Source organism: Hakea prostrata, chromosome 11, assembly GCF_041222555.1.
Source record: "Hakea prostrata isolate BN-2017 chromosome 11, UWA_Hpros_2, whole genome shotgun sequence".
In the NCBI taxonomy this organism is placed as follows: domain Eukaryota; kingdom Viridiplantae; phylum Streptophyta; class Magnoliopsida; order Proteales; family Proteaceae; genus Hakea; species Hakea prostrata.
This window is the reverse complement of record NC_142610.1, coordinates 8,742,524-8,764,771: the sequence shown is the minus strand read 5'-3', so window position 1 is coordinate 8,764,771 and position 22,248 is coordinate 8,742,524. Positions and strand designations below refer to the sequence as shown.

The 22,248-nt window shown below is 37.6% G+C and overlaps 2 protein-coding genes across 3 annotated transcripts; one reads left to right on the top strand and one right to left on the bottom strand.

Annotated features, from left to right (window-relative positions):
• Positions 1-564: 564 nt before the first annotated feature.
• LOC148999931 (GAG1At protein) lies at positions 565-15,584 on the top strand. The gene is made up of 2 exons (XM_089140829.1): positions 565-780; positions 14,895-15,584. The coding sequence occupies exons 1-2, from the start codon at positions 615-617 to the stop codon at positions 14,993-14,995; spliced, it is 267 nt and encodes an 88-aa protein (XP_088996955.1). The 5' UTR covers positions 565-614; the 3' UTR covers positions 14,996-15,584.
• A 448-nt stretch (positions 15,585-16,032) lies between these two features.
• On the bottom strand, positions 16,033-20,945 carry MGT1 (magnesium transporter 1). Of its 2 annotated transcripts, XM_089140828.1 has the most exons (5): positions 19,882-20,945; positions 18,262-18,390; positions 17,845-18,177; positions 17,555-17,602; positions 16,033-16,699 (listed from the first exon to the last, which is right to left on the bottom strand). In XM_089140828.1, exons 1-5 carry the CDS (start codon positions 20,452-20,454, stop codon positions 16,472-16,474), a joined length of 1,311 nt encoding a protein of 436 aa, XP_088996954.1. In that variant the 5' UTR covers positions 20,455-20,945; the 3' UTR covers positions 16,033-16,471. The 2 variants fall into 2 exon arrangements, with proteins under 2 accessions (XP_088996954.1, XP_088996953.1); XM_089140827.1 differs by having other exon boundaries at positions 16,607-17,602; positions 19,882-20,944.
• Between the last annotated feature and the right edge of the window lie 1,303 nt (positions 20,946-22,248).

The window sequence follows — 22,248 nt, the reverse complement described above, 5'->3', positions numbered from 1 at the left end:
ATTTTGAATCTAAATTTTCAAATTTTCTCATATTTTCTGATTTTTTTTAATCAATTTATTCATATTTGCTATTTTATTACACAAAGAATTGAAATACATTACTAGCTTTGACCCAACTCTACTCATTAGGTTTCTCAAATTTTTTTACCACAAGTGGATGGATTTTGATGAGGTTCCGATAGAAAAATGGACCATCATTTTTTTGAATGAATGACACATATCCATCAGTCACATTCAAAGATTCACATTAAATTAAAATAAATCCATTAGTCACATTCAAAAATTTACATTAAATAAAAAAATAATTATTCTCTAAATCTTACCTCAACCTCTAGATGTGACTAATAGATATGTCTCTTTCATCAAAAGAAAATGAACGGGATAAAATTCCACAAGTTAATTCCCTTCTAAAAATGTGAGGAAAGCACAATTCTACCTCAATTTTCACACCATACACTTAAAAATAAGCAAACAATGGAGAAAAATAAAATACATATATATTTTTTTCATTTATTTATTATATGTATATATTTATTTCTTGTCAAACAAACAGACCCTGAGAAATTAGGCTGCTAAAGAAAAATTGAGCTGCGGTTTTGGTGCAGAAGGTGAAAATGGAGGGCGATAGCAATGGAAAGAAAGCAGGAGGAACTGCCGGAGGAGGAGGGTTCAGGTCTCGCATGGAATACTTTCTTTATAGTGGAGAGAAGAAGCATGTCTTTGCAGGCATCGCTATTGTAAGCGCAATTTTTGCTGTTCCATGGGTCCTCATGAACCGAGGTAACTACTGCTACAATCGCTTCTATTTTGCTACTCGTTCTTATTCTGTTTTCTCTATTTCCTTCTATCATGTATTCAAATACGGAATGAGAAAGAAAACCCATTTGATCAATGTTGCTCGTATTGGGTATTTATAGGAAGCAGAAAAATTTTCTTTGCGAATAGATATTTTATCAATTCAAACTAGTATCTATCTGGGTTTCTTTTTGTTCCCATCATATCCAATTTCTTACTCCTCTATATATTTTAATAGCGATGAACAGTTGAAGATTTGGGAATGGAAATGGTTATTGTAAAGAGGGAAGTTTGACTTTTTGTATTTTTGGAACCTAGAATTATGTGTATCTTGTAACAGCTTGTAGGAAATGAACAACTAGCTATTACGTAAAAATGAGGTCGTCTTGTTGATTAGCTTTATAGAGATTTGTCCTCCCCACCCCCTCAATAGAAAAGGAAAAAACATCGAAGGGTTTTCCTTTTGAAGTATCCTTCATGACATCCTTTCTTTTATCATGCAAGTAATGGCGTCCATGGCCGTACTTCTGAGATCTATAGAGACTATTAGGAGCTTTATTGAGTCAAAGGAACTTAAGAGTTGAGATGTTCTTTCCTGTCATGATATCTTAGTTGAAGAAGTCATCAAAATCTTATTGTCTGCATTATTACTAGTAAGAGGCAAGGGGTATTTCCATTACATTTATGAACTGGCAATACAATTCATTACCCAACAACCATTGAGGCAGTTAATTATCATCCTACTAGTGGAAAGGAAAATGGAAGTGGGACCATTAACACTTTTTGGAAGAGATATCTCTCATGAGTCTTGATATATTACTCTTGGGGTTATAACTATTTCACGCGAGACAGTATTTGGAAGAGAATTTTCCCACAAGTCATGAGAGAATGCCTTTGGGACTATAACTGTTCGTCTGAAATGCCACTTGAAAGAGAATTTTCTCATGAATTAGGTGCAACACCTTTGGGACTACAACTGTTTCACATGAAACATGTTTGGAAGAGAATTTTCAGATGAGTCATGATATAACACCTTTGGAACTTTTTGTCAAGCAAAATATGCTTGGTTCTTCCACTCAAGGTTATGTGGTGAGATCAAGGCAGATGGGACAGTGGGAAGACAGACTAAGCTTACTCTAGAAAAGGAGTTTTTGTTGCTTTTGGTTCTGATCCAACAGAAATTGGATTAGTTGTCTGTTGATTTTGATGCCACCAGGCGGTATTTATGCAGCACAATTTGAGATGGAGTTCTAGTTGCATGAATTTTATGGCCTATTTTTGAGGAATTTAATTTCCAAGAAGATGACTGATTTGAAGAGAATCTGCTGCAGAATTATTTGCTAATTGTTTGCTGATCATGTGGGTCCACTGCTAGCTATTTATGATCAAGAGTGAAGTTTCGTGGAAAAAAGGATTCCTGGTTACTATTCACACTACAGTGATGTGAAAAATGTTTTATGGGATTATTATGTAAGCAGTTTTTCAACTCAGTGAGGATACTTAGTATCAGTTTTAGTTAGTTTTAAATTTCTAACAGTCATAGTATAGTTGTTTTCTTATTGGAGTATGTCTCTTTTATTATTTAAATGTTTCTAATCAGCCTATTGAGAAAAAGAAAAAGCATAAAAAAGATGAATTGAAGCTTTAGCTTTGTATGTTTGTAGCCCTCTTTCTCTCTCTTCTCTTCTTCTTCTTATGAGTGTTCTTCACAACCTTTTCGCCTCTTAACATTTGATTCTTCTCAGATACCCCCTTTTTCCTCCTGCCTTCTTCATCCTTCTTTCTCTTTTTATTCTGTCTCCTATTAGTTACTCTACACAAGGGAGCCACATGTCTTCTTAGATGGCTTCATCAACTCCTCATCCCAAATGAATCAAAGTGGATTTTCCTTGATTCATTGGAAATGATCCAACCTACTGGTTTTTCAAGATAGGTCAAATTTTCTCCCTTCACCAAACGCCTGAAATCAGAAGCTTACACTGATTTATTTTTACATGGAAGGACAAGCACCTAGTTGGTTTCAATGGATGTATCACAATGGGCAGTTAAGAACTTGATCGGAATTTGGGATTGTTCTTAATCTTTGATTTGGCCTTCATCTTAAGAAGATCTACTTTTTCTTACTGAATTTACCCAGTTAAGGATCATTCTCGAATATCAAACGCAATTTGGGGAATTATCTGGTGAAGTGTATGTATTATCAGAACTCTTCTTGAAAAGTTGTTTCATTTCAATGTGGTTGTCTGATTGAAAAGTTGAAGGAGCATTTGTGATGCTGAATGACATTACCAAGAATTCATATTTCCCTTTGTGAATCTGGAATGCTGTTTTAGCAATATCATCTGTATGCATATGCATTTGATGATACACAACCCTTAAATCCAGTTGAGAGAAGATGTTAGCTCCATGTCACTCATAGGCATTAATCCCGTAAGATCAAGCATCTTTTTTGTATTGTATCCCACTAATTGCCGTCCTCTTTTCTTTTTTAATTTTTTTTATTTTATTTTTTAAACCAAAAGGACTACATTGGCTATTTTCAGTTCCTTTTTTTTTTCCTTTGGGGGGGGGGGGAGGTTCAGCATTGTTTTGTGGCTTGTAGGTCTCCAAGGTGGAAGTGCTGTCAGTTCAGAGAAAATATCTTAGTACTGCTGAAGGGGGAGGTTGTATGGAAGGGTCCAGCTTTTGCATCTGGTAGTAATTCACTTTGTGTTCCCGTGGCCATTTGTGAACGAATTGAATGCACCATTGCCTCAAAGTCTCTCAAGTGGCTTAGGTCTGACATAATCAGCTGGTATCCCCTGATGACCTTGTAAGTGAACCTTCCTACCTTGTCACTGAAACTCCACAATGAGAGACGATGCAGCACAACCAGAAGTTACCATGCACGCTACAATAACGTGAACAGTAACCTAGGAGATATTTCTTCGTATTTGGTGGGCCCCATATTTAGTTTGCAAGGAGATAAATTCAAATTTGGTGTTTGCCAAGTCCAGCTTGCAAGGAGATAATAGGAACTGTTTTCGTGGGAGCTTTAAAGATAATATAGGATTTTGTTATTTATTTATTTCAGATTTTTAATTCGGGGTATGTCTCTTTTATTATTTAAACACTTGTAATTACCTTATTGAGCATGGAATAGAGAAAAGAAAATTGAATTGGAGCTTTAATTTTGAGCGTGTGTGGCCCCCTTTTTCTCTCTCTCCTCCTCTTCTTCTTCTTGTGAGTGTTCCCCCTTGTCTCCTTCTTCAAATCTGATTCCTTTCAAATTTCCCGTTCTTCCCTCTATCTTCTTTATCCTACTTTCTTCTCTAATCTGTCCCTCATAATTTGGCATCAGAGCCAAACCTGGGTAAAATCTTTTCTCTATCTTGTTGGCTCTTGAACCTTCTTCTCTCTTCCTTGCTTTTCTTCTCCGTCCTGAGATCTTTCTATATCTTATGTCCCTTCCTTCCTCCTTTTTCTTTCTCCTAATTTCTTTTCTTAGTGATTGTGAGCAATGCTACAACAACCCATCAAAGTCTGTTTTTGTGGATGCAGATCGAATAAGGCAGATTTTTGTTTTTGTTTTTTGTTTTTTGTTGTTGTTGTCGTGTTTTTTTTTTTAAATGAAACTTGAGGACGAGTTTCCTTTAAGACAGGGAAATTTGATGCAGCACAACCAGAAGTTATTTTTCTCAATACAATAACATGAAGAATAATCTAGGAGATAATTCTTCATATTTGGTAGGCCCCCAAGTACATCTTTCAAGGAGATAAAATTCAAACTTGATGGGCGCCAAGTCCAGCTTGCAAGGAGATAAAAATTGGAACTGTTTTTGTGGGAGCTTTTGTAGATAATATAGGATCTTGTTGTTTATTTATTGGAATAATTATGTAATCAGATTTTTAATTCGGGTAGGATATTTAGGTTCAGTTTTAGTTGGTTTTATATTGCTAAGAGTCCTAGTAGGATCACTTCTTTGTTAGTTTTAAATTACCAAGAGTCCTACTATAGTTGTTTTCGTAATGAGGTATATCTTCTTCTTCTTCTTCTTCTTCTTTCTTTCTTTCTTTCTTTCTTCTTTCTTTCTTTCTTTCTTCTTCTTTTTTTCCCTCTTTTTTCTCCTCCTATCTAATTATCAAAACACTTTTAATCAGCTTATTGAGCATGGAATAGGAAAAATAAATGAATTGAAGCTTAGCTTTGTGTGTTTGTAGCCCCCTTCTCTTCTCTTTTTCTCTCTCCCCTCTTTTTTCTTCTTATTAGTGTTCTTCTCCTTCTTTCTTGTCTACTATGTCCCCCATTAAGAGTAGCATATCAAAATTGTAAGTGAACATTCCTAATTGGTTTTGCATTAATCAAGTTATTTTGGAGTCCTAGTTGGAATCTACTTACAAGATTCCTTTCAGATAATTAGTATTTTATTTTGTTAATTTTTGTTTTCCTAAGTTGGCAAGTAGTTAGAGTTATACAAGTATTGAATATTCTTTTTTTGTGGTTGACTCCAATGAGGTTTTTAATTTTTAGTCCAAGTTCTTTCATGTAAGGCTATATATAGACTCACCTGTCCTTGTAAAATTCCGTTGAAGTTGAATGAAATTAAAGCTTGGAGTCGTGCAAGACATCTCACGTCCTGGGCTGAAGATCTTGAGGTAGGATATTCTGAAATTTCAGCAAGATCTTCAACTCAAGAGCAAGCAGCCGGCCATCTCCTAAAATCTGTAAGTGCACCCTACCTCTTCCCCCTCCTTGCGAGAATCCCTCAGCCTCTTCCCTCCATTGCAAGTCTGCACCCTCTCCCTTCACTGTACACCTTGCGGCCACCTTCCCCTCCCTTTCCCTCTTCATTGCTCTTCCTGTTTCTTAATTCTTGCAGCAGCATCCGGAAAAAAGGAAAAAATAATTAAAAGAAAGAAAGAAAGAAGAAGAAAAGAAAAGAAAAAAAGAGAGAGAGAAGAAGGCAAGAAAGAATCAAGATTCTTGGAAAGAAGTCCAAGATCCTAACAAGAAGCCTTCCAGCCCAGCCGCAAGCTTCCCTCTTAACCGTAGACCTCCCAAACCTTTCCCACCTTATTACCTCAATTGATAAAACCCCTAATCCACCTTGACCTAGGGATCTTTCTCTTCTTGAATTATCTAGTTGTTTCTCCAAATCATCCCAATCATACCTAAACCATCCCCAGACTCCATGGTGGGCTTTCAGGGTAAGTTTGGTATCTCAAACCATACCCATATTGACACATTCCTTCTCCTACCAACCCTAGTTCATCCCATAGGATCTTTGGGTAACCCAAAACCTAGTAACCTTAAGACCACCAGCCCATCTTGGTTTTGTTAAACCCTAACCTCCCAAAACGACACACAATATATTATGTATTTTCTTCACCAAAACCATCCCCTAAAGGAAACCCATAATTATTTAGACATCCCATAACCCAAAGTTTACCCTTACCTTACCCAAAACAAACCATCAGTATAGTTTTATTATCCCATTTAGTAGTTGGTTCTAATAATGGTGGGTCCTGGAAGTTTAACCCAGACCCTGAGTTACAACACCCGATGAACCACTATGTGAACTTGCCAATGCTCTTATGGTTCTTGGTTTTTCACGTCCTAGCAGAGCATGTAGACTTATTGTTGGACTTATAACCTCATTTTCATCATAGTCACAAGTTTCATTAGCATTGCTGGAAATCATTTCTTGCACAGTCCAATGTCTCACTTCCTCTTCCCCTAATTACAGTAGAGCCATTTGGTTTCGCATTTGTGCGCAGGATGAAATTTTTTCTTACAATCAAAACATAGCCCCTTGTCTCTTTTCTGTTGAATTTCCACCGGAGAAAGTCTCTGCCTGGACAGTTCATAGGGAACGGTGACTCCGTTGAGGGCCTTTTGAACACTGTGGTTGATGTAGCTTTGTATTGGGAGGCAAAAAGAGGGCCAATGATCCCAAAATCTGATCTCAAAAGGATGGACCAAAACAGTGTTATTCTCAGCCAAGTCCGATTGTGATTGTTGGTCATCGTAGGATGATCCAATAGTTGTTGGACTTTGACGGAAGACTTGATATGTTGGAGTCTAGGACTGATTGAAATTCAGTTTGATTTGGGACAACTCCAAAAATTTAGGAGGTAGTTGACGGTTATGTTGAAATACAATGTTTGGCAGAATGACTTATTGATCCATGATCTCAAGCCCTTTATTTATAATAAAGTGGAAAGTAGACTATTACAAGGAATAGAAGTTTACATGAATGCAAACTCTAATTTAACTCCTATACAAACTCTTATTAGACTCCTAATAGAATCCAACACTCCCCCTCAAGTTGAGGCATGGATATCACACATGTCCAACTTGACCAAAAAAGTATAAAACATCTGTCTAGGTAAACGTATGCAATTTGATCTTCAAACTTATAGATTACGTCTGCCTTATAGACTTCCATTTGATTTGTCCTCATCTTTACTGCAACTTTATGTCTCCAAGGAAGAACGCCCAAGTAAAAAAGTAGAATCTTCAAATGTTGAGAAGACTAAATTTCTGCACAAATCTGAGGGAAAATATATTTTTGGGGTAACAATAGCTAGGGTAAAACAGCCAAAGTGAAAGTTTTGATTTGTAGCAATGTTAGATCTTTAAAGGGAAAGTTTGCCAAGGGACAATCTCCAAAGGTAGGGGAAAATTTGTCAAGATAAGTGACAATCTCCAAAGGTAATAGAGATCAAGTTCTGCAAAGGTCAAACGACAAGTCTTTTGTAAGGTTAGATCTCGAAGGGAAGATGTCAAGTTAAGGGGCAAATCTCCGGGGTTAACGAGAGATCAAGTTCTCGCCGATCAAAAAGATAGATCTATAGCAATGTTAGATCTCCAAAGTGGAAGATTGCGAAGGTAAGGGACAAACTTTCAAAGGAGTAGAAGATTGCGAAGGTAAGGGACAAACTTTCAAAGGTAACAAAGATCAAATTCTGCATAAGGAAGTCTACATGAAAGGCTTTGAATTGTAGACATCTTCAATCTCCCCCTCACGTGTAGCATTACACGTGAAGATAATAACAAAGGAAATTCCAATGGGGAAACTTGAAGAGGAAGAAATTATAATGGTAAGATAAAAGTATCAGGAAAACAAATCCGAGAGAAAATGACAAAATTTGAAAGGGGGTTGACCGAGCCTACGGTGCCACTAATGAAGGTACCCGATATTACCGAATGGACCGGATTAGAAGATGTAGTCAAAGCAGAAGTAGATCCTCCAATCGGCTCGAGCATATAAAGTCCATTTACCACGACCAATCTCCTTCCCCAGATCCTGAAGTAGCTAGGTAGGAGTTGGTAGGGGTAGTAGAGGAAGCAGTGGTCGAGGCTGTACCGGCAGTAGAAGACTGCATAATACGTCGCAGAGTAGCGAACTCCTCTTGTGAAAAACCAACGTCTGCGAGAGGGTGTGGTGGAAAGCTAGACGTGAAAGATTAGCCTTTTGTTTTCCCCTGTCTTTGTGCTCGTTTTTGCTCAAAATCAGCGGGCTTCCCATGCGGTTTCCAACAATTTTCCTTGGTATGATATGGTTTGTGACGGTGCTCACACTTGACAATCTCCTTAGCCGGATCAGATTTAGTGCGAAGACAGATGTAAAGCTGATTTCTCCATAATAGAAGTATGAAGCATGACTAATCGACGACTTTCCTCACACTTGAACAAGAGCATAAGACCTGTTCTAGTGTAGGAAAGGGAGAATGACTTAAGACTTGCACTACGATCGATCGTACTCCACGTTCAAACTGCCAAGAAGTCATATACTCGAATCTTATCAATTTACTTCTTATATGTCACCACATCATCTGGATTAGTGGGGTGATAATCCTCATAATGATCCAACTCTTGCCAAAGAGATCGCAACTCAGCATAATAGTGGGCCACAGTTAGTTCCTTTTGGGTAGTCTCATGAAGCTTCTTTCGTAGCTCATAAACCTGTGCATCATTCCCCAACTATCCATATGTTTCAGGAGTAGCCTTCCGAGATTTGGGCTGCGAGTACAAGTAATAGGTAACCCCAGCAATATTCGGATGCATGGAATTCAAAAGGAATGACATAATAAGAGAGTCGTTTGATATCCATTTATCCTGTAAAACACCTGCGGTAGTGGGTTTGATAGTAGTGCCCGTAATGTATCCAACTAGTCCTCTTCCAGCAATAGTTAGGTAAGTAGATCGAGACCAGATCAAGTAATTTGTGCCGTCAAATCTTACCGAAAGAGAATGAAAAGTGGAAAAATATTCGGATCCAGTGGGAGTAGTAGTATCATCAATAGTTGTCATGTTGACAAAATTATCTATGGTTCTTGGTCTTCACCCTTTCAAGTAACGAGAAATGTCACCAGAATGCAATAGCCAAACAACCCAAACAGATCTACTTTTTTTTTTTTTTTTTTCAGGTAATGACAAATATGTCCTTGAAAAACGGAATTTGCAAATAAATCTCGAACTTATACAAATTTACATATAAGTCCCTGTAAAGCAAATTTACCAAAATAACTCAAAACTTGAATTCAAAACTTAAATTCAAAACTTGAATTCAAAACTTAAATTCAAAAATTGAATTCAAAAACTTGAATTCAATTCAAAAATTGAATTCAAAAACTTGAATTCAATTCAAAAATTGAATTCAAAAACTTGAATTCAATTCAAAAATTGAATTCAAAAACTTGAATTCAATTCAAAAATTGAATTCAAAAACTTGAATTCAATTCAAAAATTGAATTCAAAAACTTGAATTCAAAAATCAAATTCAAACCATAACAGATCCGTTATGGTCTTTCACTGAGCTAAGGAGAACAACCCCGATCGAAGAACCTTAATAGCGAACCCCAATTGAAGGTTTCGGATGACTAACCAAGCTTCGGAATCGCAGGCTTCGATGAAGAATCAAAAATTGCAAAATTGCAGGGCCGAAGTCCAGGTTGTTGCGAAGCGTGAGTTGCCGATTTCTTCTTCTCTTCTTCTCTTCTTCTTTCCTCTGTTTTCTGTTCTTATTCATTGAATCGAGACGGAACAGAATCGTCTTCTTTCTTTCTTTCTTTCTTTCTTCTTTTTTTTTTTTTTTTTTTTTTTTTTTTTTTGGTTCCAGTTGGGCCACCAAGATCGATCTGAAAAACTGCCTAGAACTGAAGATTGGCGATGGGTTTGAAAAAAAATCAGAAGAAGAAGAAGGTAGGTAACCTTCCCAAATCGAATTTAGGTTACGATGCCATGTTGAAATACAATGTTTGTTCTTTTTTTTTTTTTTTTTTTTTTTTTTTTTTTTTTTGTTTCAGTTGGCGACCAAGATGGTACTGAAAAACTGCCTAGAACTGAAGATTGGCGATGGGTTTGAAAAAAAATCAGAAGAAGAAGAAGGTAGGTCGCTTCCCAAATCGAATTTAGGTTCTGATGCCATGTTGAAATACAATGTTTGGCAGAATGGCTTATTGATCCATGATCTCAAGCCCTTTATTTATAATAAAGTGGAAAGTAGACTATTACAAGGAATAGAAGTTTACATGAATGCAAACTCTAATTTAACTCCTATACAAACTCTTATTAGACTCCTAATAGAATCCAACAGGTTATTAGGTAATGGAGGTCAATAGGGTTAGGGGTGGATTTTGCGCTGAAACTTTAAGGGAATGGAGGAGACGGTGCTAGGCTATGTCTGATGGAAGGAGAGAGAATTTTAATGGTTGGATGTGAAGTTATATAAAGTTGCAGGTTTGGTTTTAATGGAGGTTTATTAGTAGAAATTTGGTGGCAGCTTTGTTGGTAGCGGCATATTTATGGGGTAAGATTTATGAATTAAAGCTTCATGCATCAATGTACAGATCTCAAATTTTATTTGTATTATTGATGGACTCAATGTGGTCAATTTGAAGCTTTCAAAATTAAATTAATGGTGGAAGAACAGGGAATGGGGTTCACTTACTTGACGAGGCAATGGGCAAGCAAGGGTAGTAGGTTGGTTACACAATTAACACTTCGGTAGAGTGAAGGAAGTCCTCTAGCTCCACTACTGGATTTCAAACACCAGCCAGGGCAGCCCTAACTTCAAAGGAGAACCAGCAGCCCACACAGGAAAAGGAGACAAAGTTGTAAGACAATCTCAAAATACTAATAGATTGTGGGTGCCTTTATTCTTTCCTTATTGGGGTATTTACGTAAGAAAAGTGATTACATTGACAGAAAATGGGACCAGGGAATGAGGTTTTGGTTTCGTGGCCGCTTTCGACCTCGCCAAAAACTGGAATCTCAAGGTGGGTACTTTTCAAGCAAGGTTTTGACCCTAGTTTTCCGGGCTTATATGGCATCCATTTCATCTGATTTCTTGCCTCCTACCTATTTAAAGCATGATAAACACAATGGAACTAGTAGTTTGCCCCCCCCCCCCCCCCCAAAAAAAAAAAAAAAAAAAAAACCCACTGAAAAGTTATCATTCAAGTATACTAACAGAGGACTGGTTCCAATAAGCATAAACTGTATTGGATACAGGCATAAAATCTTTAGCATACATGAATTGTCTGATAGAATGGTTACGTATATAAGAAGTCAACAAAATGCAGCAAGCAACTAGATCAAGTGCTGGTGTCTCACATGTATTAAGTTGAAGCCCCATACATCATGTGTACATATGTGTTTTTTCAATATACATAATTGAGAAAATAATTTTTAAAATCAGAAAATAAAAAAAAATAGTAGCACTAATTAAAAAAAAAAGAAGTTTAACAATACACAATCATAGATTATAGTCCTAGACTAAAATATATTAATTTCAAAGCAATACAAGATCATTTAGGGCATGAACAAAACAAAAATAAAAAGGGGAAGTTTTGAACTATTGGGTGTGGCTAATGCTTCACATTCTATTGCCAAAGACATGGGCCTTACATCACTTTGGGCCTCAAAGTTTCCTTCGCAGTTTGGGCTTGAGCCCATGAATGGTTGTTGTAGCTTAAGAGGTGTTTGAAGGCAAAGGAGGAGCAAAAGAGGTGTTTGAAGGTAAAGGAGTTGGTGGAAATTGGGTAAAAATCAACAAAAACCAAGGAATAACAAGTTGGAGTGTTGAAACCTAGCTGGGAAATAGAGGCAGAAATGGTCAAAACTGCGATATTTTGCAGGTTTCAACTGAAAAGCAGTGAGTGCTATAAAAGAAATGGTTCAAACAGTTCCAGTTGAAAGTTGAAACTTTTGCGAAATCTCGCAGGTTTTGTTTGGGGTTTGCATGTCGAAATTTTGACCAGTTCGATCATAATTTGTACCATGAATGGAACATGAATGGGACATACAAATCCTAATAGAAATAGAAACCTATTTGTTAACGCTAAGATCTCTCATTTGGGGTGGGAGCAGCATCTCAGGAGGATGGACCTTCAAATCCAGATCTATAGATTTGATTTGGAGAGCCATTTGCTTGGATGTCTCAGCCAGACTTCAGTCCTTCCCCACCCCCCAAATTTGTTCTCCATTTGTTTGCTCTTGTACAGTCTTTCTCTCCCCTGCTGAGGCATTGGTTAATGAATTTTTTCATTCATCCAAGAGGAGAGGAAGTTAAAAAAAAAAAAAAAGGAGAAACAAAACAAAACAAACAAACTAACCAACTAGGAGTGGTTGTTATCAACTGCTAGAAGAGAAAAAACAGCAGCCTTTTTATGGTATCTGCATTACCCCTAAAGGACAAAATATCAGCCTTTCCTTCCTATGCATGTGAGAGAAAGAGGCTTTAGTTAAGTCTACATTTGACCCTCATATGATGCTTGAATTGACCCAGCTGAACTGAAAATAAAACTAGATTGAACCAAGTGTTAGTTCAATCTAATTACTAAAATGCTGGAAAGTAAGCTTAGTATGGAACCGGTACTACTACAGCTACTACTCCTTGGGCTGCTTGGTTTTCTTGCGAATGTTGGGTGCTGCATCATTGGTGCCCACAGATTCATGAGAAAACAATTATAAATGAGAGTTCCATTTCAGACCCCTAAGTGGAATCTGTTATGCTGAAGTAGAAGCCCGAAATGCCCCATTGTGTACATTATATACTCATACAAAGTCCTTAACTTATGCATTAATGTTTAAACATGTTTGTTTATATAATACACATGTTCAAAGTTTAAGCTTCATAGTTCGTATGTCAATCCAGAGGTATAACTTGAGACCCTATGTTCATAGGTTCCATGAGTCCGAACTGCCAATATAGACTTGCCTTCTCTGTAGATGAGCTAGCATGTGGGTGGAATGAACTAGAGCTGGTGTTGGAGTGCTAAGAATCAGCTGCAGTTGCTTGTCATAGCAAGAATCTGACAAGAAAAGGATGGAAATCCGGCAACTCTAGCTTCCTACATCAAAAAAGGGGAGATATGGCTTTATCAGCAAGATCATTATGTTGACTCGATCAAGTTGGGGAGCCTTCTATAACATCATTTTGGTTGAGTTCTTGGTCCGACCAAAGTCTTGGTTTGGGAGCCTCCCCTCTCTCTCTCTATACCTATAGGTTAAAATCATTCCCTGGTAACCCAAAATACAAGTGTTCTCCAACCAAACAATTGAACTTTAACTACAATTTGTTCTCATGGAGCAGTGATGCCTGGTGTAGTTGGTGATCTGTGGTGCTCCTAAAGGCCATGCTTACCAGGAGGTCTCGAGTTCAAGCCTCGTGGCTGTTCTATCTCCACCTGTGATTCCTTAAATCTGCCAGCTCATATGGTGTCTTTGCAACCTTGGATACCATAGCATATTAGCATGTTGCTCAAACCTCTCTTCATTGTTGAACTGTTGAACCCTTTGAGTGCTTCATCGGAAAATGCTTCACACACATTATGCATCTCCTCTTTGAAATCATAAGCTGTATTAGGCATGTATTCTGGAATGTGAAGAATACTGTTTGTTATAAATTACCATTCTCAAAAACCTGAACATTTACAAGAATGAGGCTTGTTCTTGAATGCATTAAGAAGCCCACTCTGCATTCATGTTCCATAACTACACACAACTAACATACAAAAGCTGTTCAACTGCTTATGTTTGTATGGAAATAGAAGGAGAAGGTGCTTGATCAGAATTTCACTGCTCTTGTTCACAGAGTATACCATGGAGAAGTACAAGTACTGAGAGCCAGAGCAGTGGCAATTAGTTATTTTAAAAGAGATGCTGGTGGGACAGTCATTGTGTTCCTTCAGATTCATGCAAGGCTACTCCCGGTCTGATCTGAAACACGTTGCTTGAGTTTTGGATTCCTCCTCCATGTGATCTTCATTATTGTCTATAGCTTTTACTACGTTGTCAGTAGCTTCTATTCTCTCAGAAATCCTAGCAGCTCAAGGTTGGTATCATTGGGTTATCTTCAGAATCTTTAAACCAGAGTATATATTTTTTTAAAGAATTAAAGGCCTAACTAATACCATGTACATATTATAGAAAGAGAATAAGAGCGAGCTGTTGGAAAGTCGTAATTGAATGCGATCATTGGACAGGTATCAGAATGGAGAGAGGAAAATTTTTTTTTGGGGGGGGGGGGGGGGCGGCTGGTAGGATTAGTGTGTAAGGGATTCTCATCCTGATATTGAATTTAGAGTCTGCTTATTGTGGAAGGCTTGCAGAAGAGTGAGATTCCTTGTGTTGGGATTTCTTAATTCCATCAAACAAATTTCCTTTCATAGTGGTACTATTTTCTTTTGTAGGTTCTGGCTTTGATGTTGAATCTTTAGTTGCTGACTAGGCTACGCATCTTTTTTTTTTTTTTGGCTGTTATTGTTCAATACCTCTTTATTGAATTTGTGTTTTTTATTCAATATCTGCTAGTAGGCTATGAGGTATTCAATCTATGTCCAGGTATTTAAATGTATCCAAATAGTGTTTGCATCGTCAATTAAGAATGCATTCTTAAACTGGGAATGCTTACAAATAGCTGTCTAACCTTTATCTGGTTCTCAGCATTTCCTTAATGTGATCTCGTAAGTGTGATTGTTACTTATTTTGAGAGCTTGGAAGCTGTTACTGTTAATGTTAAGTTTGAATCTAGTCTTGGGTAGTTTTTCTTTAATACAAGTGGTTTTGTATTAAGTTCTCTAAATTGGATCTCACTTTCTTTGTTTTGAAGGATCAAACCATCAGTCTCATCAAGATTACTTGGAGAAAGCAGAGAAAGCAGATAAAGCAAGGGATGAAAGGCTATCTTCAAGTTCATCCTCTGCTAAATGATCTCTGAAGGATTTCTATCCAGGAGAGGACAGGAGCAACCATTTTCCTTGAAAGGTCCCAACCCCTTTTCCTCCATAATGCAGGGGTAGTTAAAAGAAAACCATGTTTGGTGTTTTTTTCTTCTGCTTGTTTTTTCACTGTTTTGAGGCCCAGTTAACCAACCCCTCACAACAATGATAAATGTTTGCAATAGTTGTTAAATGGTTATCTTTTCAGTGTCATTTTTTTTTTCTGCGGCTCAGGTGAAGAACATCCTGAATTGATGTTTTCTTTTATTAGTTCTTCTCAGCTATCTATTTCTTTGTGGTTGACAATTGGGTTGACATCAATGTAAACTATTACAGATAAAATGATGCATTACCAAGTGAGAATAATTTTGGTGTAAATATTCACATGTTTCTTCTCCATAAGGTAAGACAAGATGAATGGAAATGGTTGAAATTTATTATTAATTTGGTAAGGAGGGAAGAAAAAATTATGAATTATATGAAGAAGGCTCATTACAAATTGGGCATTTTATTTTAGCCATTTATCTCACTGTTTCATTGTTTGTTGCTTGGACAACTGACATTGACATTCGAGTTAGCCACTTCAGAGCTAACCAACTCAATCCACTCTAATGCTTTAAATTTACCTTGTAGTAGGCATTGTTTTCTTATGGGTTTGGATCCTTTACCTCCAAGAGTAGAGAATTGTGCTCTTTTCATGTCTTTCCACCACGTGTTAAGACTTACCTTTGAGCATTGCAAAGTAGACCAAAAATGAATTTCTTTCGGGGGATGTAAGGGGAGCATAGTCCTTTACCCTCATCCGAATACAAAGCAAATTATAAATTTTTGCAATATAACCTTTTAATACTTCATCTCCATTGAGCCATCTAAGTGATGGTGTTTGGTAGGGCTGAAATAAGGCTGGGTTGGGCCAGATTTTTTATACCTATTTGCATTTGTTTGCCAATGGCAGGTAACCATATCCCTCCAGAATTTATTCTGGATAAAAGAATACCAAATAATTTTTATTTTTTTTTTTTTTCTTTTTTTTCTTTTTCCCTATCAATAATGGATTTTAGTGCTCGTTTCTTTAATGGAGCATAAATGAGAATGAAAATTGATTAAAAAAAGAGCCTAAGAGCAAGTCTATTTACATGCTTGTTTCACTAAAAAGGATGGGTGGAAAAGTGGCATGAGCCTCTATCCTAGAAAAGAGAGCACCTTCAACCGACAACTTTGTTGCCTGCTCTTCATCTATAGTTTACTCTGCTTCTTAGGCATCTTCTGTCTCGTCTCTTGGTTTCAGGGAGCCAGGGAGCAAAAGTTCTCCCCCAAAAGTCGCTCTGATGGAGGGAAGTGGGCTTCATTCAATGGAATGCTTTGTTGGTTCAGCTCCAAGGGTCTGCTTGACAGTTCTCCTCTTTGATTATTCACTAAGCATTAAAACATCTCCAATTTGCCAGATTTATTCTTTTCTTTAGACCTACTAAGGCAAGAGTCTTCTGGACTTGAAGAACAATAAAAATGAACCGAATATGATAACCACTGTTGTTGCAGTGATTGAAAGAACCCACTTGTATGCTTCCTTATCTTCAAACAAGGGAATCGGGGTGTTCATTCCAAAGACCCCTGCAACCGCACCAAAGATTGCAACCGCAAATGTTGCTGTTGTAAGTAACAACTCAAATTGGATCAGCTGGTTTCGGACATTATCCTGCAAGAGTAGAAACAATTCATGTTAACATACAAATTCCATTAAATTTCTGATTCTCTCTCTCTCTCTCTCTCGCTAAAATGGTGAACAGCTAATATACCAGTCACAAGCTAACTGGTGCATAATAGGTGCATTTGGTGTGTAGAAATTGAAGTCTATTCATAACCCATGAAACAAAATAAATAGAAAGAAGAAACAATCACATACAAAGCAACATAAGAATCTGTGGTATGACTAGGTGCCTATGTTGACAGAACAATGAGAGCAGTTTCACTAGCAACACAGAAATAGATACTCCCTCTCTTCCTGATGCTTCCTTGTGTTAACAAATAAGTCCCTTAGCCATAATAACCCCCATATTGGGACAATGTAAAGGCAAACAAAGAGAGAAATTTCAAGAAATACTCGAATTAACCCAACGTAAACCGTAGGAAGTTTGGGAAACTATCATCATCAATGTCAGATCTAAGATCATCCATTCTCTTTTTCCCTGTTTGGAACCCCCTAGGAACCATCACAATGCTTCCTTTGAGAACCTCCTTAGGTAGTATGATGACCCCCTGCTGGCTGTAGTCTAAGAAACAAAGACAAACACCAAGATTGCCCAACCATGGGCATTGAACGGCTCTTTAGAGGCAACCCACAAACCCAGTCTCCAAAATACAATACATCAACTCTAAATAAGGTGTTAAGCTCTGATGGTACCAGGGAAATACAGTAATGTATGCTCAGCTCTTTTTTTTTCTTTCTTTTCTTTTCTTTTCCTTTCATGCATTTCTTGGATTTCCTGAATTTGTCCTGGCAGGTCAAAAAAAAGAAGAAGGCAGTTTCTAGGGTGAAATAGGAGATACAGACCAACTGAATGTTGATGAAGTCTTCTGTATCATCTATGTACTCCTTCAGCTGGAAAGAAACAGAGAGCAAGTGAGAAAGCATTAAATTGAGATTACACCAAGTCCCAAAATATGGAGGGAAAAAAAACAATAGTTCTACTCCAGTTTGTTATTTATTCTCCCTCCATAGTTGCTACCACAGGAACTTTATAATAGCTTTAGAAAACAATTCACTGGGAGAGAATTGAAAGGTGAAGTGTGTCCAAGCAATAGCAATATAAGGACAATGAGAGAGGGAGAGAGGGTATTTACAGATTGCAGCTTGTTAAGGGTACTATCCACAACCACAAAGTATGCCTCTAACAACATCTCCAGCTCTTCTATATTCCCAGTGGTGCCGTTTGAACTCCTCATGCTCTCAGTCCTGCTTTTGCTGCTAAAGCTCCTCTCGAGCTTCTTGGCATCAGGAGGTGACGAAACAGGAGAAACTGGAGCAGAAACTGAAAGTGCACCCTCCCTTGAGCTGTGTCCCATCAAGGACTGATCACTATATAACAATGACTCCATCCTCCTGTTCTTCTCAGTTAAATACAATTCAGCCATATCCCCATCATCATCCATTAACTGTTCTATCTCATCCCTAACCTGCAGAATGAACACTCTAATAGACAAGCAGTAAGCAACTACATGTTGCAGGCAAAACAAAAAGCACATGAATTTGGGAAATACCTTCTGAACTCTCCGTGTCACAGCAACAAGTCTACTCTTCAGGCGACGTACACTTTCCAAGTTCATTGTACTGATCTTTGAAGTCAGTTCATCTAACAGAGGATATGCTTCTATTTCTAACTCTGCAGCCTGTTAACATTATTGAATTGGAAACGGAGTTAGTAGCTTGGAGAGTGGAATGTGATTGCCTTAGAGATAGTGCATAAACCAGCTCTTCTTTTTACCTTGGTTAACAGAAAAACATAATACCTTCATGACAGTTGAGAAATTATCACTCCTGAGATGTGGGTAGGTATGTCTCATATTCAGACTTCAGACAGACTTTCTGTCATAACTTATAATAACTCAAAATTTACATTGACAACTATGACAACCACAATACAACAGGGGGTAACTAAACGTGAAATGTCCTCCTAACAGGATGCTAGTATTGAAGATTCTAAACAAGTACACACTACCATAAGGACAGAGTCAGCTCAGCCCAAGAAAGCATTATCCTTCACCCTCCCCCCTCTCCCTTCTAAAAGAAGGCATCAATCTGAGAATAGGGTTCAGCTAAATGACTGTTGTCTTCCCACTATCTAAAAGGCCATTCCTTTCCATACACACCTTCATGTTTTCTCTACCTTCCTTAAATCAGGTTCTTTTGGCTTTAATTCTCCTTCAGGGCCTTAATCTTGTGCTTAGCTCTCTCTTTCTCTCTCTCAGTGGAAGGACAGTCATTGTCCTTCATTGTATACTGAACAATACTGGCTGTCCCCATCCAAAAAACTCAACTACTGGATTCACAGTAAACAGGTAGATTATAGTTTGAGAGTTGGAGCTCCCCTCTGTAGTATGAATGATCCAAGGTTATCCACCTCCTTGAATGGCTCATTTTAGGTTGACAGCTCTTCTCATTTAAGTCACTGATATACAGTGCAGTACAAATCAGGGAATTGTTATGTTTCTGCAATCTGATATACCCATATCTGTACTTAATATGTTAGTGTAATCTGATACCAACATTCAATATTCATGTCTAACAGATGTGAACACCTTCCTATTTGTTTAAACATCCAAAACTAAATTGCCTTGTTTATGCACCCTTATTGGTAACCCTGTTTGTCTACATATCTCTAACCTCCCAAAAAAGTAATAATAAATTAAATTCTTCTCATCCATATTTTTAAGCCTCTTCCCATGAACACTTGCATGGTCACCAGTCATTTGCACGCAAAGACAAATAACAAAAGACCCACTGCTTCGTTTCATGATTCCAAACCAAAAGAAGATGCAAATACAGATAGATCACTGTCTTTCCAGTAGAACAAGAGTTTTAGAACCAGATTCTTGAAGAAACCTTGTACATTTTGATTTGAGGCATAAAACATAAGAAATTCTTCCACTAAAAATGCATTTTATTTAGCTAAAGTAGTTCCAAACAACCAACTCAATACCAAATTAAATGTCACAGTTCTAAATTCTACAGGTCTGGTATAGAGAAGAGAAGACTGAAACAACTCTTTAAGAGACAAAACTGATCCTACAGAGGAAAATAATGAAGATCAAGCGCAAGAACCAGAATTTAAATCAAACTAACCAAAAACAAAAAATTAAAAGTACTTTTTGCCAGCACACCTGGGCATCTAGAAAGGTACAAGCAGCCTCCAGAGCCACTTCAAGTGCCCTAAATTCGAAGGGAAGAGAATCCGGTGAAGTGTTTACAGACACACTGTCAAAGCTCCTACTTCCACTACTACTACGATTCAAATCAGAACCACCAGATTGCCAAACCTCACCCACCGTAGGCGTCGTCAACCTCCGCTGAAGCTCCGTTACATACCGGAGCACACAACTATCCAGCGAATTCAGGAGTAGCACTTCATTGGCAGTAATAATACATCGAATCTGCTCGAGATTCACGACTATCGCCTTCTCTCTTCCAAGAATCGTAGATGGGTAAACGAAGAGAGGGTCAAGCAACCGAAGGTCACGAGCAGGGAGATCGCAACGGCGCATTATGGTGAACTTATCAACCTCGATTAACTGAGAATTCCCAGAAGTGTCGATACGAATCCATGACCTAAGGCTTTGTCCACGCTTCTTCACGCCTGAATAATCCAATCCAGAGGGTCGAGAAGAGGATCTTCTGGTGAGGTTTGTAAGTGAACTGTGCCTCGGTGGAAGATGGCGTTCTTTGAGTTCTGCCATTAATGAAGAAACTCCGGGGTTCTCCTTCTCTGCTACTAAAAACGCAGAGGGACAGAAGATTGAATTGAATTCTGTATTGAGGATCTTGCTGAAAAAACAGTGTGTGAATTGGGTTGGAACAGATGTGGAGTTCTGGAACCGGCATTGTTCCGTTCCAGGTAGGGCAGTTTTTCAGACTCTCCCAAGCCAGGAAATCCAGGGCATGCTTGGGTTTGAATGGTAGATGAAATGCTTGTCTGATAGTATAACACCAACAACTCTTCTCTTCTGCCAAGAACACACACTACCCAGGTGATAAGTTCGATTCCTAGGCTTCTCATTGACTGTCAGATGGGTAAGGATTTGATGGGTTCTTTGGATTCTTACCCAAGTGGAAGTGGAAGTGGAAGTTGAAGTGTCGGTACTTCTTCAACCTCAATGACCTGGTTTCTCAGAGCTATGTGGATCCAGGAGGATTAACTGATATCAGAGGCTACAACAGTTGTTCAATTGGCTTCTCTGTCCAAAGGAGATTGCTTGTAGAGAAATTTTTTAAAACTGCATGAGACATTATATCATGGAACGCTTATTTTTCTTTTTTTTTAAAATATTTTATTGCATAAATTACGTCTGGGTCCTCTTCAAAGTTTCAAACCGACACCGTTCCAATGGTGTGGTGTACTGTGTAACTGGTGTCACCACTCACCAGTCACCACTGACGGTAGAGGAAATAACCATAATACCCTCGGTTTAAAAGGAATTTAAATTACTAGTATACCCTCATTTATATATCATTAAAATTATAATTATACCCCTATACCTGAGACTATACCTTTTCTGTTGTCATTGTTTCTGTTATTGGTTCTTTATCATTTTCTAGTTCATTGTGACCGGTAGAGGTTTTTTTTTGAGAAAGCATATACAAGGGGCAGAGACTATTACATATACTATCAAGGAGAGTTGAACCATGACATTTTTGTTAAGAGGTTTTGATCATCCATTAACTAAGCAACCCTCTGATAGTAGAGAGAAACTTTTGTGTCTTTTTTTTTTGATAAACCACATCCATTATAAAGAAACTAAGATGGTAAAGCCGAGACAAGAGAAGAAATCAACTCCACAAGCCAATGGAACGGAAGACGACCAATCAGTCGAAACCATCACTAAGTGAGCCTTCCACGCTAGGTGGTCTGCTACATGATTGACCTACCTAGAAATACAAACAAATTCACATGGTATTCCAAATGGTGGCGGATATCCAAAACAATGGGAGCAATATCGCATCTTAGATTCTTTTCCTTCGGGGTGAATGTAATAAGCTCCTTGCAATCCGATTCAATAATAAATTTTGGGTAAATATCACTTACCTCCCCTCTTAGCTGGACAAATAGCACTTACACCCCCTTTTAGTTGGATAATACCACCTCTTACCTAGCAAATATATCAAACACCTCCCCTATGCTTTTCGGTTAATTAACTTTCCGTTAAATATTTTCTAAAACCCCAAACTACCCTTGGCTAAATATATTTTTTATTTTAAACCCTAAATTACCGTAATCACCATAACAACTAAATACTAAATTACCCTCAATTAAAATAATTATTATAAACCAAAACACCATGTTAAAATCAAATTATCTTTAATTATTAAAGCCCAACATACCCTTTTCTTTGTTTTTTTATTTAATGAACATTAAAAACACGTCTACTATTTTGGGTTTTTCTAATTGTTTGATAAATTTATTAAAAAAAAAGAAGGTATGTTGGCTTTAATAATTAAAGATAATTTGGGTTTTAATTATGCCATTTTGATTT

Coding starts and splice junctions, on each gene's coding strand:
- LOC148999931 (XM_089140829.1), top strand. CDS start 615: ATGGAGGGCGATAGCAATGGAAAGAAAGCAGGAGGAACTGCCGGAGGA. Junction 781..14,894: donor ATGGGTCCTCATGAACCGAG/GTAACTACTGCT, acceptor TTTGTTTTGAAG/GATCAAACCATCAGTCTCAT.
- MGT1 (XM_089140827.1), bottom strand. CDS start 20,454: ATGGCAGAACTCAAAGAACGCCATCTTCCACCGAGGCACAGTTCACTT. Junction 18,178..18,261: donor TGACACGGAGAGTTCAGAAG/GTATTTCCCAAA, acceptor TTCATTCTGCAG/GTTAGGGATGAGATAGAACA. Junction 17,603..17,844: donor CCCTTAACAAGCTGCAATCT/GTAAATACCCTC, acceptor GTTTCTTTCCAG/CTGAAGGAGTACATAGATGA.